Source organism: Cloeon dipterum, chromosome 4 (genome assembly GCF_949628265.1).
Source record: "Cloeon dipterum chromosome 4, ieCloDipt1.1, whole genome shotgun sequence".
NCBI classification, from domain to species: domain Eukaryota; kingdom Metazoa; phylum Arthropoda; class Insecta; order Ephemeroptera; family Baetidae; genus Cloeon; species Cloeon dipterum.
Window position 1 is genome coordinate 19,201,421 of NC_088789.1, and position 16,486 is coordinate 19,217,906.

Below are 16,486 nucleotides of genomic sequence, written 5' to 3' on the forward strand. Positions count from 1 at the left end.
GTAATCTATTTTTCCGCTAGCAACTCTCCTCCGCTGCATGACCTCGGTCAGCGTGAGCACACGGCTCAAAGTCGATCAATCTCAACTGGGCCAAAGGAGAAAATTATCGGGTGCACACGGCATATATTCAATTAGGCCTGCTAGAATTTCATGAGCTCATCGGAGACGAACGACGGACCTGCATTAGGAAATTGACTTTGATCGTGTGTGTGTAGATTTCTCGTCCGCTGATGCAAGAGGGAAAATCTCCATCCGCTGAAGGTTATCGGAGGGTTAACAACTGCTGCTGCAGCACGCTTGGCTCTTTGTTCGCGAGAGACGAGGCAAAAAGCTTTCTGAAGATGGAATTCTCGCTCGAGGGTGACAAACTCGCGTGATTATGATGTCTTCCTGCCAGAGATAATGCACTGCGCGTGATGGGGAAAGATCTCTTGCTGCGCGCGGATGAAATGGAGCGCGAAATTCACTTGCCTTCTGCACATCCGCTGTTCGTCGTGGATATTTTTCAAAATTTTACTATCATCGCGACCATTTGCTAACAGAGCGGAATTTACTTCTTTCGGGAGAGCGTAGGAATTTCAAATTTTATTGCTTCTGCAGCGATGTTACTTTAGTCGAGCTCTCTAACTTCTTTTCCTGCAACCGTCGTTGAACAAAATTTTACAAGTACAAGGAGGGTTGAAAATTTCATACGCTTGAATATTATTTCTGTTGAAAATAATCACCAAAAATATATTTCTTTTTTAAATAATACCATAGGAAATATTTTCATTACAGACAGTGCTGGAGAAATTTTTGTTGACATTAGAAAGAGAAAGGAGTGTCGGTTACTGTTTGAGTATGATCCAGTTTAGTGGCTTTCAATTAAATACAAAAATTCATAAATTTAAAGTGAAATTCCAACCTTCTCGGAACTTTGAACTATGCCTGCTCACCATGAATTTTAAACACTTTGCACACTTTGAAACAATCAAATAAATATTAATGAGGAGCCAGAGTGTCTAGACGGTTTATAATAATGAATAAATGGACGACCATGAGAAAGGACGAGAAAGTTGCCGATCCTGCAAAGTTTGCTCATGTTTGAAACTCTCACTGTACAGTGGTTCTATATCCCCTTTAATTAATTCAAAAATATTATAATTGGATTCGGAGGGTGAAGCTCATGTTGTGAATGATTGTTGATTGCGTGACATGTAAGAGCTGCAGATGATCTTTCCTGATGATTCGTGTCTGGATTAAAGGTTTCACTAAAAATGTTCCAAACACATAAATTTTCTAAAACTGACAAGGAGAGTGCGCCTTTTAATCCAAGGATTGTGGTGTTTTATCATTACCATTCCTTAGCTTGATAATATATTTTTTCGGATTAATTGTTGCGCTCTCCTTGTGAGCCATTTAAACTTCAGAAAGCGCCGTGGGAGATAAGCATTGTTGGCGAGAAACAATGGAGGGAGCGCAGGAAATCGATCCCCACACGTTTAAAGGGAGAAAAAGGACGTTTGGCTTTCCTCCTTCTTTCCGTCGAAAATAGATTGAAACACTACACAGAAAAGAGGCGGAAATACGACACGCTGATTTCTGCCGATCACCAACAAGTGCGCGCTAGCTTGCTTCTGACCCGCAAAATACTTGAAGCGAAAAAAGCAAACACCATAGCGGTTTGATCTCCGTGGAGCAGTTGACCGCTTTTTTATCGACTGCCCCTCCCATCTATCATGTACCCCACGATATTGTTCTTTGACAGAACACACTTCGGGAGACATTGTTCAATATTGATGGCGAGAACTCAACGTCAGCCGCAAAATGAAAATGAAAAGGGGCGTTTCAACCTCAACAAAGATAATAATTTAAAAGATCTTGTTTGAATACAATCTCCAAACAAGAAGCTGCATTTTAATAACAATTTTCCGTTTAAAAAAATAAAACACTAGTATTTTCTGTCAATTTGCCAAGTTTAAAAAAATGCTTTAGAAAAATAATCTGTGATCTGAGAGTTATTTTATTTTTAATTTCGGAATGCTTAATTGGTTTCACACTCACTAAGAAAATAAAATTTTAGTTGAAATTTCGACTGTTACATACTCTACAATTAAAAGCTCTATTTTGAAACACTTTTAATTAGTAGACCTTATTTTTGGTGCGTGACAGCTGCGATTAGGAACTGAGCAAGCACTTACCAATTGACTGAATTTACTGAATTGACAAGACTTGAATAAAAACAAACATTTTTATTCTAAAAAAACCTAAACTTTGTTTCCTTTGCGAGCAAAAAGATGAGCTAAAGTTGTTTTTAAAATACTGGAGCGAGAAATAAACAGGGGTGCGAGTTAAATTTCGCCAGCAGTATTCCCTGCGGGAGCGAGTTAATTAATTTGACTCACATTTGGGTCGCCATTCAGCTCGAGCGTCGGCAAAGCGGCGCTGGATGGCGTGTTGGAGTAGGCCTGAGGGGTGGCCCCGCCGTACATGGTCCTGTTGGGCGAGCCTCGCGGCGAATGTCGCGAGCCCGCGGTCAGGAACTTGATGGCCGTCTGCGTCGGTTTGGTGCCGTACGATCCAACGCCGTGCTCCTCCAACTTGCCCTGGCCCTTGTACACCATGTAAGCCTGCGAACAGAGCGGGGGTCGGGTTCAAAATGACTGACATTATTATGATTAATTGACGGGAGAGGAAAAAGTTGCGGTTTAAAAATGGAACAGGGGTTGTGACTCATAAAAATGAGGATCGTGTCTCCTGGAAACGTACTTCAACTTCCCAGTTACATTTCTAAAAGCAAACACAACCTCGCTCACCGCTTAAAAATATTTTAGAATAACCCAAATTTTATGTAAATTACCACTCCATACTTTCTCCGAGTACAAAACTTTTATTTTAGAGTTTGAGGCAATAACTAATAAACAAGTTTCAGCGTGTTTTTGCAATTCTGATGGTTAGCACCCGAGATTTGGAGTTGACAATATTTGCAGCAAACGAAAAAGGACATTTGTTCGTTTACTTTGCAAAACTGTGTGATTAATTCATGAGATTGCTTTGGAGTGAAATATCTATATTAAGACCGTATTAAAATTAAGCTAAATTATTTACCAAAAATTGTCCTTTCTAAAAGAGAGCTAAGAGGAAGGGATCACATTAAAAATTCGTAACTTTCACAATTCTTTTCCTCTCATCTCTTTGCAAATTTTTAGTTCTTTCAAAACTTGCTGTTTGATCATACAATTCCATCTGGGATACATAAATTGCTTTTGAGAACTTATCAAGAAGTCATTCCATCATTCCTTCTAAATATGGGTAAAATTGGAATAAAAGATTAAATTTTTTCATGTTAACAAAATTCAACGTAAGATGCTGATAACATTGGGAGGGTTGGTATTGCTTTCTGCAACGCGGTTTTTGTTTTAAATTTAGCCAAGTTACCGGAAACCTCACTATTTTTGTTGCTAAAGAAACATAGTTATTCGAATTTTGGCAAACAGGAAAATAAATGTAAAATATTAATTTGTGCTACAACTTTTTACTTTGCAAAATCATAAGCTTTGCTTGGAACTTAATAACAAATGTAGGTTTTAATAGCTTTGCACATTATATCAACCAAAGTGACAACCAATAGACAGGACAAAAAATTTAAATTACTCAGCATGGGTTAGTACAATTTTTTGTATGTTTGTCTGATATTTGCTTTTCATCTGGCATTATTTCGCGAGATTCAGCGTGTCAATCATGCTCCGGATTTTGCCAAGCCAAATCCCGATGTGTTAGCGAGAATTTAAATGAAGCTCGCAGCCCGAGGACACGAAATAATAAAGGAAGAGGCGTAATAAACTCGCGCGCGCTCCACTCCGCCGCCCATGCAGCCAGTGTTTTTGTGCTCTTTTTCGCATTCACAGCGGACCACGTTGGAAAAAGCTTTTTCAAAATCAAACCAAACAAAAGGCCACGCATCGCACGACCCTTCCTCTCTTCAACCCTTAAAAATGTGCAATTGTGATTCTGTCAATCTCCCGCGTCTGTGTCGAGTGAAATTATTCCGGTTTGGCAATCGCAATCAATTCCTGAAAGGTCCGATGATGAAGAGACGAGGATGATTGATGAATCTCCACAGTTAATAAAGTGGCAGGGTTTCCCTTGCCTTTTTTGTTTTGTGTATACGAATCGATAATGTTCTCGACCGGCCCCATATACAGTCGAGCGTGCGAGTATTTTAATGTGCTTATGTTAGGCGGACTGCATGCATTATTTCGCCTCCCTCGGCGGCTTTGCGGGTTTTGCTGGCCGAAGCCACCTTCGAGGCCTTTCAATAATGCAGCAGCCGACGAAATATGGCCCCAAATGGTATAGATCTCGCCTTATTTGCATACATAAGCACTATACTTGCTTGTTTTTCTCTCGAGGTGGCAAGACCGAATCGAATAATGCTGCTTTTTCCTCCAGCTGTGGCCGTTTCGATTTCAATGCGGTCAGCTTTTTGCTCCATTAGCCGGACATTCGCTAATGAAGCCATGTGTTTCCCCCTTATATTGTTTGCTCGTGAAGAAAATTTCATTTTGTATCAATTGTAACTGTCAATAGTCCTTGGATTTGTGTATTATCCAACAAGTTAAGAGATTTCCGCAGGGGAAAAAAGTTTGTATTCGATTGAGTAAGCGAGTTATGGAGTTTCAAAGGCCAGAAATCCTTTAGGGATTTAACATTTGAATGATTCAAACTCTAATTTTGAAGCCAGTTGTCATTCAAACATGAAGATAGAGAGACTCTACTTTACAAGACGAATTCGATTGGTGGTTTCCCGGTAAAAGTACCTAGGTTTTAACCTTTTGCAGATACATTTACAAAACGTTAATTAACATTTCAAGATAACATTATTGTCAAACTTAGTTTTTTTAGCTCCATTTTTGTCAGCAAGAAACGATTATATTTTTCCAATAAATTAATTTTCCCGGAACGTCAAAATAGTCCACCGTTCGACTTGCCTCACTGAACAAAAAATGAAGCCAAATTGGAGCTAAATTGAGCAAACACGTTTTTTTAAATCAATTTCGAAATTTTGGGCTATTAACTTGCCCCGAAAATCATCAATATCACATCAGGAAAAAAGGCTCTATGAATTCAACGGTTTCACCAAAAACTAAATCATCAAATCCCTGATGTATCCGTGTCAGACACAAAAAAATGAAGTCAAATAGAAAGTTAAAAAATATTTTCATTCCTTGGATTGATTTGTTTCAGCAGTGTTCAAGAACACAAATTTTTCTAAAAAAAATAATTTTGGTCCAATGGAAATTCACCATCCCCTCATTTTCAATTTCTGAATGCTTGTACTTTTCTGATAGTTTCCGGAGTAGTGCCAAAGGTTATCTTCATCTTTTTGGAGTATCCGGCGCGAACGCCCCTCTGGAAAAGCGTGTTTTCCTGCTACCAAAGCTGAGAGGGTCCATCCTGTAAGTTGTAATTCTTTACGACCGACTCGCCAAGATGACGGCTGCGGTGCTACTGTATGATAATAGAAGCGTCCGTGCTTCCGCCAGGGATTTCCACGCGTTTGGCTGCAGGAGAAGGGTTGGACCAAGCCAAAGTGAGATCCGTCATCTGCGAAAGCTGCCCGACAGCTCTGCCCTCGATAAAGGGGTACGTGTGGAGCGCAAAGTAAAAAGTTCGCAAGGGGAGAGTGAGAGAGAAGTTTACAGCTCGTCCAGAATTTTCCTATCCTGGATTCTCTCAATCCTGGGCACAAATCTCGCCCACAGCATGATAAGGTCCCTATCAAAATCGATTTTTATGCCCCGAGAAATCTGGAAGGAAGGGAGAACTCTCAATCAAAACTTTTTGAAAATGGCAATTTATTTATTTATATTGCTGTGAGTTTCAGACGGATAGTCGAATATTTTGCTGACCAGCATATATGGTTGGTTTTAGGCATTTTTTTCTCCAGACTTTCCTTATTTCTATAAAATACTATTTTTCGCCAATTTTTGAAAGCATAATATAGTATTTGTGAAAATCTACATATTTGCTGCGTAGAGGAAAAATACATACTTTTTAAATAAATAGACAGGTAATCTACCGAAACTGACATTTTTTTTTTTTTTTTTTGCTCTTTTTATCCTTGTCCGTCCGAGGACCGGGAAGGGCGCGCACTGCACTAGCACGAATGCTGAAACCCGGGTCCCAATAACACCGCGAACGGATAACATGGGCGCACCAGGCCGCACAGGGACCCAGCCCACTGAAGGGCCACTTGCCTCCGCACCGAGGACTGCATTGAAACGCTAGACATTTGTCCCGTGAAGCCAAATCACGCATGCTGGAAAGGTGCAAACCAGCAAGTAGCGAGTCGGCGCCGGTGCGCCTCCCAGCCCGTCGAGCAATTTGAGCAATTCGAGTCACTAAACTAACCACTTTTTGCCATCTCTGACATTGGGTAGCCAGTATTAGATCTCCGAACTGCTCAAATACCTCACATTGCTTTAACACTCCTGAGAGTGCCTTAACAATGCGAGCCAACGGGCTGGTACATATTTTTTATAAAGAGGCAACTGGCTGTAAATTTTATTGCGTTTCTTGCTGAAATTTCGCGACAGCAATTTGTATTTTCTGTCCGAGATATACAATTACAAACCTTAAAGCCCTTGAATTACGAAGGAATAAATTTGCCGACTCAATTTTTTATCAATATTTTTTCAGTCAGGATTATGCTCATCAGGAAGTGGATTTAATTTAAAAAAACCTCGATGTAATTACAGCATTTTTGCTTTTATCACCTAAAGAATTAAATTGATACAAAATACAGGTCTAAAATTTGCAACAAAACGATATTTGAATGCTAGAAAAAAACCTTGGGGATTAGAAAAGATTAAACATATATATAACCGGATAAAAATCCACCTGAAAGACAAATGGGATAAATGTGACTAAAAATTACACTTTGACACGGTTTTTAAGCCAATTTAGCAGCAATTTTGGCAGCTATGAATTATTTATTTATGATTAGGATGGCTTAAAATCATGCTCACTCGAAGGTTTCGTGACAAATCTAAGCTCAGAAAAAAATAGCCAATCATCCTAAATTTACAGCCCTATTTATTTACTCTGCAAAATCCACAAAATCAAACGTTATTTGTGCTTCCCCAGAGGCCGCGAGTTGAGCTGAATTCTGGGAAAGAAGCAGTTGAGTAAAATTGACACTCGTCGGGCGAAGGCCTGTCGTAAATTGGCCCGATGATGCGCGCTGTTCAATTTTAACAGACACGCCATCTGCCCTGGGGCGAAGCCTCCAGATCGCTGCACCAACCACGCCGCGCGCATCGCTGAATTACGGCCCCGCACGAATAAGGCTCTAATTTATCTGTGCGGTACAGACTGGAAATCCACGCCCAGGACGCGCAATTTTTGCGGCTGCCGAGGAAATTTTAAGAGGGATTGCCGCCCGCACCTTGATTTACGCCGGCACGCCACAGGCAAAATAAAAAAAAAATCAGCGTGAGCTGCTGGGGCTGTAAAAAAAGTTGGGAGTCATAAACCTGATATTGGCACTGAGTGTCTAGTGCTTTTGAAACAACTTTCTCCGCTTACTTTCTTGACACGAATGCCCAACTGACATGATTAAAGGGGCCCACAGCCTCATCGACTGTTTAAAGCAGAATAATCCCTTTCTGAAAATCGTAAAATGTCACTCCCAGCGTAATTTCGAAAGCTAAACCCTGCAGCTTTTGTACCTTTGAAATGGAATAAGTCGGTCGTTTTTTAAAAGCCTACTCTCAGGCACATAATGCTGGAAAAATAACAAAGCCTGCTCAGATTTTTCAGAAAGTATGTGACGTAGTGGCTTACAAAGGATTAAACACAGATTCCACGCGCATAGAATCGTCTGTCGGGGCCTTTCGCGTTAATGCAGAGTTAAATAATATAGCAACTTGATGATGGTTACACCTGCTCTTTTATGGAAAAGTTTGCCTTTTGCAAAAAATCTTCTCACATCAGTGTGCTGGAAAAACGTCTTCGTACAACGAAGAAAAAAGGCATCTCGCTGTTCAAATTTTTTTACCTACCTATATAGCTTTCGCATGAATCTGAAGAAGGAAAGTGTAGCAGGGAGTCAAATAAATGGGATCGAAGGCTCCAGCATTCAGAATAACCTTTTTGTGGAAACCCGTCAAGTCCTTTGAGTGTTTGAATTTACAATATTCTTGTAAAAATCGTTCACCAGCCTTTTTGACGTATCGTAGAATACTGAATTAAATTTTCATGTATACACCGGAAAGAATAATCAATTTGAGAGATTAGGTAGATATCCCGTCTCAGAAATTCCGCATTTTTAATGCACTAACTTATTGAAGGTAAAATCCCACATGTCATATCTGTGCCGAAACCGACTGCCTGAAAAACAGTCTAAAGGCAATCAATTAACTTTCGAAAAAAATCAAATATTCACAGCGTCACTCATTTCCAATTCAAGAAATACTGAACTGGCTATAGCTACGATTTAATTAAATCAAATTTCCACTGAGCAACGACAAACAGACGAGAATAATAGAGAGCCTTTATAATAGTCGTTGAAAGATGTTTGGATAGCAAGACGCTTAAAATTAAGTCAGTGAATCGAATTTGCAGTGACATCAGTAGAGTGTGTAGTATAAAAAGACGAGCACGACGACGAAGGCGGATCGGCGGGAATGAGAGCAAGCAAGAGAAACACGTCGACTGAACTTGAAGCTCTTATTCCTTTAGCGCGTGTCTCTTAAGAATAAGTTCTTTAAACTGTGTACACTACGTGCTTGGAGGTATTGTAAAAAGTAATGACTCTTCTCTAAAGCAGTGCAGTTTGTATATCTCGGGCAGAAAATACACATTACCGTCGTGGAATTTCGGCGAGATACGCGATAAAATTTACAGCCGAGCCGTAACTCCGCGCGAGAATTAGACGCAATTCGGTAGAGATTTGCTCGCAAATAGCTTCGTCTGAGTGTGCACCATTGTCGCGAGGTGCGCCTAATGGCCCGCGTTTTTGTCACCCTCCTGCTCCGAATTGCGCTCCGCCGCTGCTGAAAAAGTGATAATTTTTCCCCAGTCAGGATTTCCGCCGAGATTAATTCAAAACTTTCCAAGTCGCTCGACTGACGGAATTGCAGAGATAAAACTGGGCTTGTTACGACGAGAAGCTGCTAGGGTGCAGGCATCAAGTTTCAAATTATATTTTCAACTGATGGACTGATTTTAAGAGTAGTAAAACGGTGGAAAATTTGTAGTTCATTAAAAATAATAGTTATTGCAGATAACATTCGATAGACTCATTGAAGAACACGATTTTTGAATTAAAATAATCCGTCAATTATTTTTTATAAAAATTTCGTCAAAATGCAGGATGGCATCCAAATTTTCTTAAAAAATCCCTTAAGTTCTGAATTTGTTTAATAAAAGTTAAATCAAACCCACGCTTCCAACTGAAGATTTTAATTTCTCCAACTATGTTGATAATTATTGTGATAAAAAAACGTGGATATTTGTTAGTTCCTTTTTGAGATCTTTTTGTGCCAGAAAAAGAAAAACGACAAATATGAGACTGCAAATCATAATTTTCTTGTTACATTTTCAATAATATTGGGTTATTGGGACTATTGTAATCGGAAGCAATTGTGTTGAGTTTGATCAGAAAATTTTGTTATAAATAGAGTTTTTGCCGAAAATTGCGAGTAAACCCTTTCTGAATTTTACCTCTGAGCTCATTTGTCGAAAAATAGTCTCAAATATCCAACCTAATCATTTGCTTATTTTGATATCTTTTATTTAAACCTTTTCCTGTCATCCTTCAATAAAATATTTGATTTCCCAAAGAAAACAAAGAGTTTTTAAGTTCAGTATACAAACACAATAGTCTAAGAGAGTTAATTAAAAATCGTTCGAAATCTGTTGGATAAAGCAAACATTATTACCGGAGAAACTCATTAAAGCCGCTTTTATCCAAATGGAAATCGGAGAGAGAAGTGCAATGCGTGCGCAATACAAGAGGCAACAAGATCAAATCCGGTCGTTTGGCTTAGAAATTCATCGTGCTCTTAATTAATCGCGCCGCGAGTTTGCTCAAGTTGCGGCGATTTTCATTAATTTGATCGAGCAGCGGCGAATGAGTTGCGCCGTGCTACGATCCTTGCTAAGTACACATTCGCCAAGGGAGCTAAATGTCCGGCAGTTAATCCGCCGCCACTTCTGATTTGCCGCGGGAAATAAGAGCACTTAGCTGGCGCGCAATTAGACTTAGCTCTGGGCAAAATTTCGCAGCGTGATATCCCATTCGGGTGCGAGAGGCATTTAAGCGTTGGCGAGAAGGGTCACACGTCAAATTTCTAGCCTGGAGGAAAATTGCTCTTGCTCACAGGGAGATTTTCATTGACAAACCTTTTGTCTATGGGCTTTTGGTTAATTTTATGAGTCTATTGAACTAATCATTAACTGTCAAATATAATTTAGAATATACGTGAATATCTTTGAAAAGGGGTTGAAGAAGCGTACACCCTCTGACTGCTTTTGGGGAAGTTATGACGAGTCGAACGGTGAGAAGATTTTGTAAATCTGATACTTAGAAGCCGAGATTGAGTTAAAATGTGTTTTTTTCTGCCTGTAAGGCCATCGCATTATTAATAAATAACAAAAAACAGCGTATGAACTAAATCTCGAGTTTTAAAAGTTAACTTAACAAAAATTGCATACCATTTTACTCGTTATCACATTCCATGATGCTTTGAATTAGTTTCAGGGTGATAAACACTCGACCCCGTTGCGAAGTGAGGTGCAAAAAATACAAAATTGAACAACTTAACGTTTTTTTTGGAGTGCATTAAGGGGTTGAAGAGGGCACTTCAGCGAACTATTGGAGGTCAATACGAGTCTAGCGGTGAGTGTTTTTTTGAAAATCCGACTATTACTTACAAGCTGAGATTTGGGCGTGAAAACATTTTTTTTTTTAAATGCAATCAATGTGTAAAGCGCCTTTTTGGACGTTAAAACCTAACTTTTTAAAGCTCTATACAAGTTTGTAATTAAAAAATATCAATAAATTCATTTTCAAATTTGAATGAATGAAATATTTATTAAACACCAAAAGGTGTACAACAGACATAAAATACAGAGTAATTAAATCACATATCTATGCTCGTTTTTGCTTTGGCGGCTTGGCACAACGTCAGATTGTTCTTAACACATTCAAAAAAATGGTAAAAGTTAATTTGTTTAATATCACAGAATTTGCACTCGCAGTCCTCACTCGCGCAGGAGTGATAGGTCAATTTATTACAGATCAAATAGTGAAAACCATGAACTTTTTAAATGAATCAGTCTCCGGCAGTGAAAATCTCGTTTGCAATTCTTTTACAAGGAAATCAGTGTCTGCTAATTTATATGTCAGCCTGGATTTCATTAATTTGGATACGGAAAGAGCTCTTTTTAGAAATCTTGATTTGGAGGATTCTAATTTATTAAAGTCTTTGAGATTTAAAATGGCCAAATCGCCTCTATTCCGTAACTTGCGATTGGAGCTATTGCAAGATTGAAAAGTTTCAAAGCAGTGCTGACAGATGATCTCAAAGACTTTAATAAATTAGAATCCTCCAAATCAAGATTTCTAAAAAGAGCTCTTTCCGTATCCAAATTAATGAAATCCAGGCTGACATATAAATTAGCAGACACTGATTTTCAAATTTGAGTTCAATTTATAATTTTGATTTTGGTGACCTTGAACTTTGGCCTAAGACTTTAGGGCCAACAGCAAAGTTTTTATTTGACGAGACGTGTTCAGAGGTGTTCGGATTTTTCTTCCACAACCAACCTAAACAAAGTAAGGTATTACTCAAACTTCCCGGGTTTTTATCTTTTGATGCTCGTAAACTAGCAATTTCTGGGTTTATCGAATTTTCCGGACCAACAGGGCCAAGTTTTAGAAAAAAAGCAAAATTACCGGACCACAGGACATAACTTTGATGCTTTTTTTAGATTCTGGCTCAAACCATAAATTTTTAGCGTTTTCCCTTTTTTTGTAGAGTTATTTCAAACCTTATTCATGACTCAGATTATTGCTAATCGTAAGTCTCCGCTCGTTCAGCCTCTGGAACGAGAAACGCTCTGAATCGAATAATTAGCTCGGAAATTGACAAACTAGTTTAATTGGAAAACAGGAGTCTGCAGTCTGAAGAGCTCTCATTGAACTACAGTTAACAACTTCAACTTTTGTTGCATTGGCTCGAGTCTCTCTCTCTCTCTCTCTCTCTCTCTCTCTCTCTCTCTCTCTCTCTCTCTCTCTCTCTCTCTCTCTCCTGTTCTGCTTTTAGCTGTGAATGCTAATTGATCAGTAAAAGGAAAATAAGCAATTCAACATTGGAGCAGATGCTTTTGTGTCTCGAATTTACACACCAGTAAACCAACGAATGGCCTATAAAACAAAACTCCGATATTGGCTGTCATTCAGATACGTTTTCAAATGGAAAAAGTTGCTCTTTTTCAGCGAATCTCCTCCGCGCGTCATTAATCAAAGCAAAAGTGACAAAACCGGTGGGGAAAAGTTTTTCTATCGAATTCGCTCGCTTTTTTCGAAATATCACTTGCGTCACACTTGGCACGTGCTGCAAATTTAATGGCAAAGCGGGTCCGACATCAAAAAAGCGTCTCCGCTCAATTTGGCTGGACAGAGTGGCACTTTCTCTCTTTGACTTCACCCCCAGGGGTGACGTGGGGATGAGAGGGATGCGACACGGTCGTCGTGTCTTCTCTACTCACTTTGCTGCCGAAGATGAAACAGAGCAGCATGGTCACCGTCAGCTGTGTGTGAGAGAAAAATATCACGTAGAGGAGGTCAGGGTTGGCCGGCGACTGCAGGAACAGCCTGTGAACAGAAAAGGCGCCAGTTGCTATTGTCACATGTTCGAAAACTTTCTTTCTTCAAATGAAGTTGTCGACGAGGATTTTTCCCACGCGGCGTCTCTCGCGTTTAAAGCAGCACACCCTTGGCGCGGCTGGCGCGACTGGCATTCAGCCCAATTTCCCGTGACATTTATCGAAGAGAAAATTGCGATGAAGAGAAATTGTCAAATTAATTCTTAACAATGATGTTGTTTTAAGACAGAAATAGACAGGTATATGCGATACGTTTTGCTCAGAGATTTTAAATTGTAGACACAATAAGGGTGCATGGTTATGTCTGGTAGCTCAATCAGGTTTATCTCAAATTACAAAGCATTGTGCATGAAAATAGCAATGGAAATTACTGAAAATATATGTTTGGGTGGCTGGAACTAATGAACGGTATAATGAGAAACAAAACTCTTGCAGTAGTCAAGAGAGAGCAGTAGAGCTCCCTATTATAGTCTGTTTTTGGGTTAATTTAGATATTTTATTATATTTTTTTATTATTTTAAAGACAAAAATCGTATTTATTTTAGCAAAAATTTAGCAAGATATTAAATGAAATGGAACTGATCTTGTAAAAATAAATAATTTGAATTTTGATTGGTAGTTGGAATGTTCAAATTATTTTGTTTAGAATAGTTTGGACGATTTTAAACATTTTAAACTCATGTGCATTGGAAATAGGATTTCACCATTAGTGTCAGGATTTTTACTTGCTCTATATAACTTATTTTTTAACGGTTGATATCAGTCGAATTTCATATGCTTTATGGCAAAATTTCGATTGTTTTCAACGGTTAATGCTGTGCGAATTCAAAGTTTCAAGTTTTGAAAATACTTCAAGCTAATCTTAGTTAAACAAGTTGACTTTGCTCAATGCACTGTAATGCAGAGCCCTATTTTTCTATGGCTTAAGTGGTGTTTCATACTATAATATGCAAAACGTTTACCTATACAAATTTTTGAATGTGTGAAATTTCGTTTAATTCGCAGACATCGTCAACTCTAAACTTTAAAGTTGAGCATTTTTGACAATTTAAGCCAGTGGTGAAAAAGGCTTACCGCAGAATGTCTTTGGGCATTTATTCTGGCCAGAACCGAAGAGGTCGGGCAACTAAGATGAACAGAGTTCTCGCCCGCTAAGCCCACGCGCTTTTTCACTTTCAAGCGAATAATTATTCGGGCGCGGCGCAAGAGAAGGCGCAAGAAGAGCAGCTAGAGAGAATTATTAAAGGGCATGGTCTCATTTGGGGCGTGACATTCGCCCTTTGTCTTGTAGCCGGGAGCATAAATCATAATTAGGTCTCTCATAGGGGCTTGCCCTCCCCTCCTCTCGCGTCCGTCCCGGGGCTAATTTCGGGTGAAAGGACCCTCGGTAATTATTATCATCGCGGCTGTCGAGTTATGCCTCTTCACACCAATTTCATTCACTCTTTCATTCGTTGATCCTCGCTTTTTGTCGATTCAGACGAGCAGGGATCAGTGAGAAAGCTTTCAGAATGCAAATTTAAGGGGCCTGTTGATAAACGAGCGCCAACCAAATGCGTATACTGTTGCTCAACTTTTGCTACCGGACGGTCGTTTTTGGCCCGACTAACTTTTTATAGTGCGCGAATCCTATTAAATTTTCGCCTATGTAGCACACGCTCTCGGAGCAGCTCGTTCCCAGCACGACGACAAAAAGCTTTTTTAGTAGACGCTTCTGATGCGGATAAATTGTTCTGCTCTTTTCAATTTATGACATCACTGTCTTCGTCCATAAAAATATGCGTGCTCGATTTATGACAGGATAACGCTCCGAAATTCAATAAACGCGGGCGCCAGGATGGTAATGAAGCCTCTCTTGCCGGCCAGCGAGAATTTTCAAACTCGATTTCCAAAAGTGATACCTGCATGATGTTAATAACTTCAAAAGGACAACGAAATTAAATATTGATTTTTGACTCCACAAATTGAATCTATTAAAATTCTTGTTATTCCGTTGTTCACATCACCAGAAAAGTTAGCAATTTGGAGCAAATTTTAGGGATCGAGCTGAGTTTCGGACTATTTTTAGACAGACTCAAAAATCTCCAAAATTGCATATTTTGTGTCGTAAAATCAGTCGCTTAGCAAAGGAAAACCTCAGCATTCGTGCTAGTACAGTGCGCGACCTTCCCGGTCCTCGAACAGGGATACATAGCGAAAAAAATAGTTGACCGTCTTAAAATCTCAACCCTGCAGAAAACTGAAAATTTCAAAATTTGCACGTGTATGAAAAGCTCTTACTTTTTTAATCCTATTGAAAAATTATTTTCCAAACCTAAGTGAGTTCAAAATTCATGCCAATGAGGAACGAGTTATTATTGACAGTGTGCTGTTTGTGAAAAAAAAATATATTTCCAACACGCCAGAAGCGGTGTCATCAACAGTGAGCAAATATTGCGAAAAAAGTTGCCACTCCAGCGAGGACCCTCGAGCAAAAGGCGCGTTTCCCTTTCCCCTTGGACGGCACAAAACAGCAGCAAAAGAGAAAAGTAGCTAGCTCTCCTCTCTCTTGAAGGGAGCGAGAGCGAAAATTAATTCTGTTGAGGGGGCAAATTAAGACAAGTGCCGCGAAACACACCTTGGCCCGGGGTGCTCTCTCACTCGCTCTCAACATGATTTATGAGCACCATCGTGCTGTTCTCACAGAACTAACGCATTCCATTCTCGTTCTCCATCTCGCCGGATTTTATTGCACAACTTTTTCGTGCATAAATCACACGCACACGCCCAGAAGCAGCCACCACGGCCGCCGCCACCCACGTGTTGATGCAATATATTATCCACAGTCGGTGCTGTCGCGTGATTTATTCAGCAGCAGATATCGATATACGCACGACGCCCTTGCACAGCACACGCGTCATCCGTCACCCTCTGCGTTATCGATACACACAAAGACCCGGAAACAACGTTATGTATTTAAAAATACGTGTAACTCTACATAACATATTAATCAAAAGAGTCAAATACTGTTAAGGGCTTTCATGAATCTCTTTTTGTTTTATTTTTACAAGAGAACTGTGTTAAAACTTAAAAACTACAAACAACTAAGGTTTAAAAGTCAACAAAATCCTGTTTAAAAATTGCAGTTTGACTAATAATTCAAAAAATTTAAATATAAAAGAAAAGTGCAAGGAATCTTGGATTCTCGTCTTAGAAGAAGCGGAATTTCACTCTTTGAAACTAACTTTTCATTACATAAAATGGTATTTTGAGCTTGGGAATTTTTGTGAGGAAGGGAAATCGACGTGTTTCCAGTAAAAATCAAATTACTGATCGAGTTTACAGTTTGCTGCAAATACAATCAACGAAAATGAATAGAAATGCACCCCTTACCCCTCAGTCAAAAAATGGCTTCGAATCATGATCTCAACAGATTCAATAAGGAAAACAATGCCGCATTATAAGTTTCCAACAGCAGATTGCGTCGTAAATGTTGTTTTTGTGCTGGTCCCTTCGTGGTAAAATATGTATTTATGCCGTAACATAATTTGCATATCTGCAGTGCCCTTGTGGCTGCACAGAAATTTGCAACTGAGCAGAGCAGGCAAGTAATTGGCCTCTTGGGACGGCA

At 39.4% G+C, this 16,486-nt stretch overlaps 1 protein-coding gene across 1 annotated transcript in view; it reads right to left on the minus strand.

The window, feature by feature from the left end:
* LOC135943245 (uncharacterized) overlaps positions 1–16,486 on the minus strand; it is a 110,721-nt gene that overhangs the window by 4,936 nt on the left and 89,299 nt on the right. The window contains exons 11-12 of the mRNA XM_065489699.1: positions 12,760–12,865; positions 2,385–2,609 (exon numbers count right to left, since the gene is read on the minus strand). Of these exons, the coding sequence (XP_065345771.1) occupies positions 2,385–2,609; positions 12,760–12,865 (331 nt within the window). The remainder of the gene's footprint in view (positions 1–2,384; positions 2,610–12,759; positions 12,866–16,486) is intronic.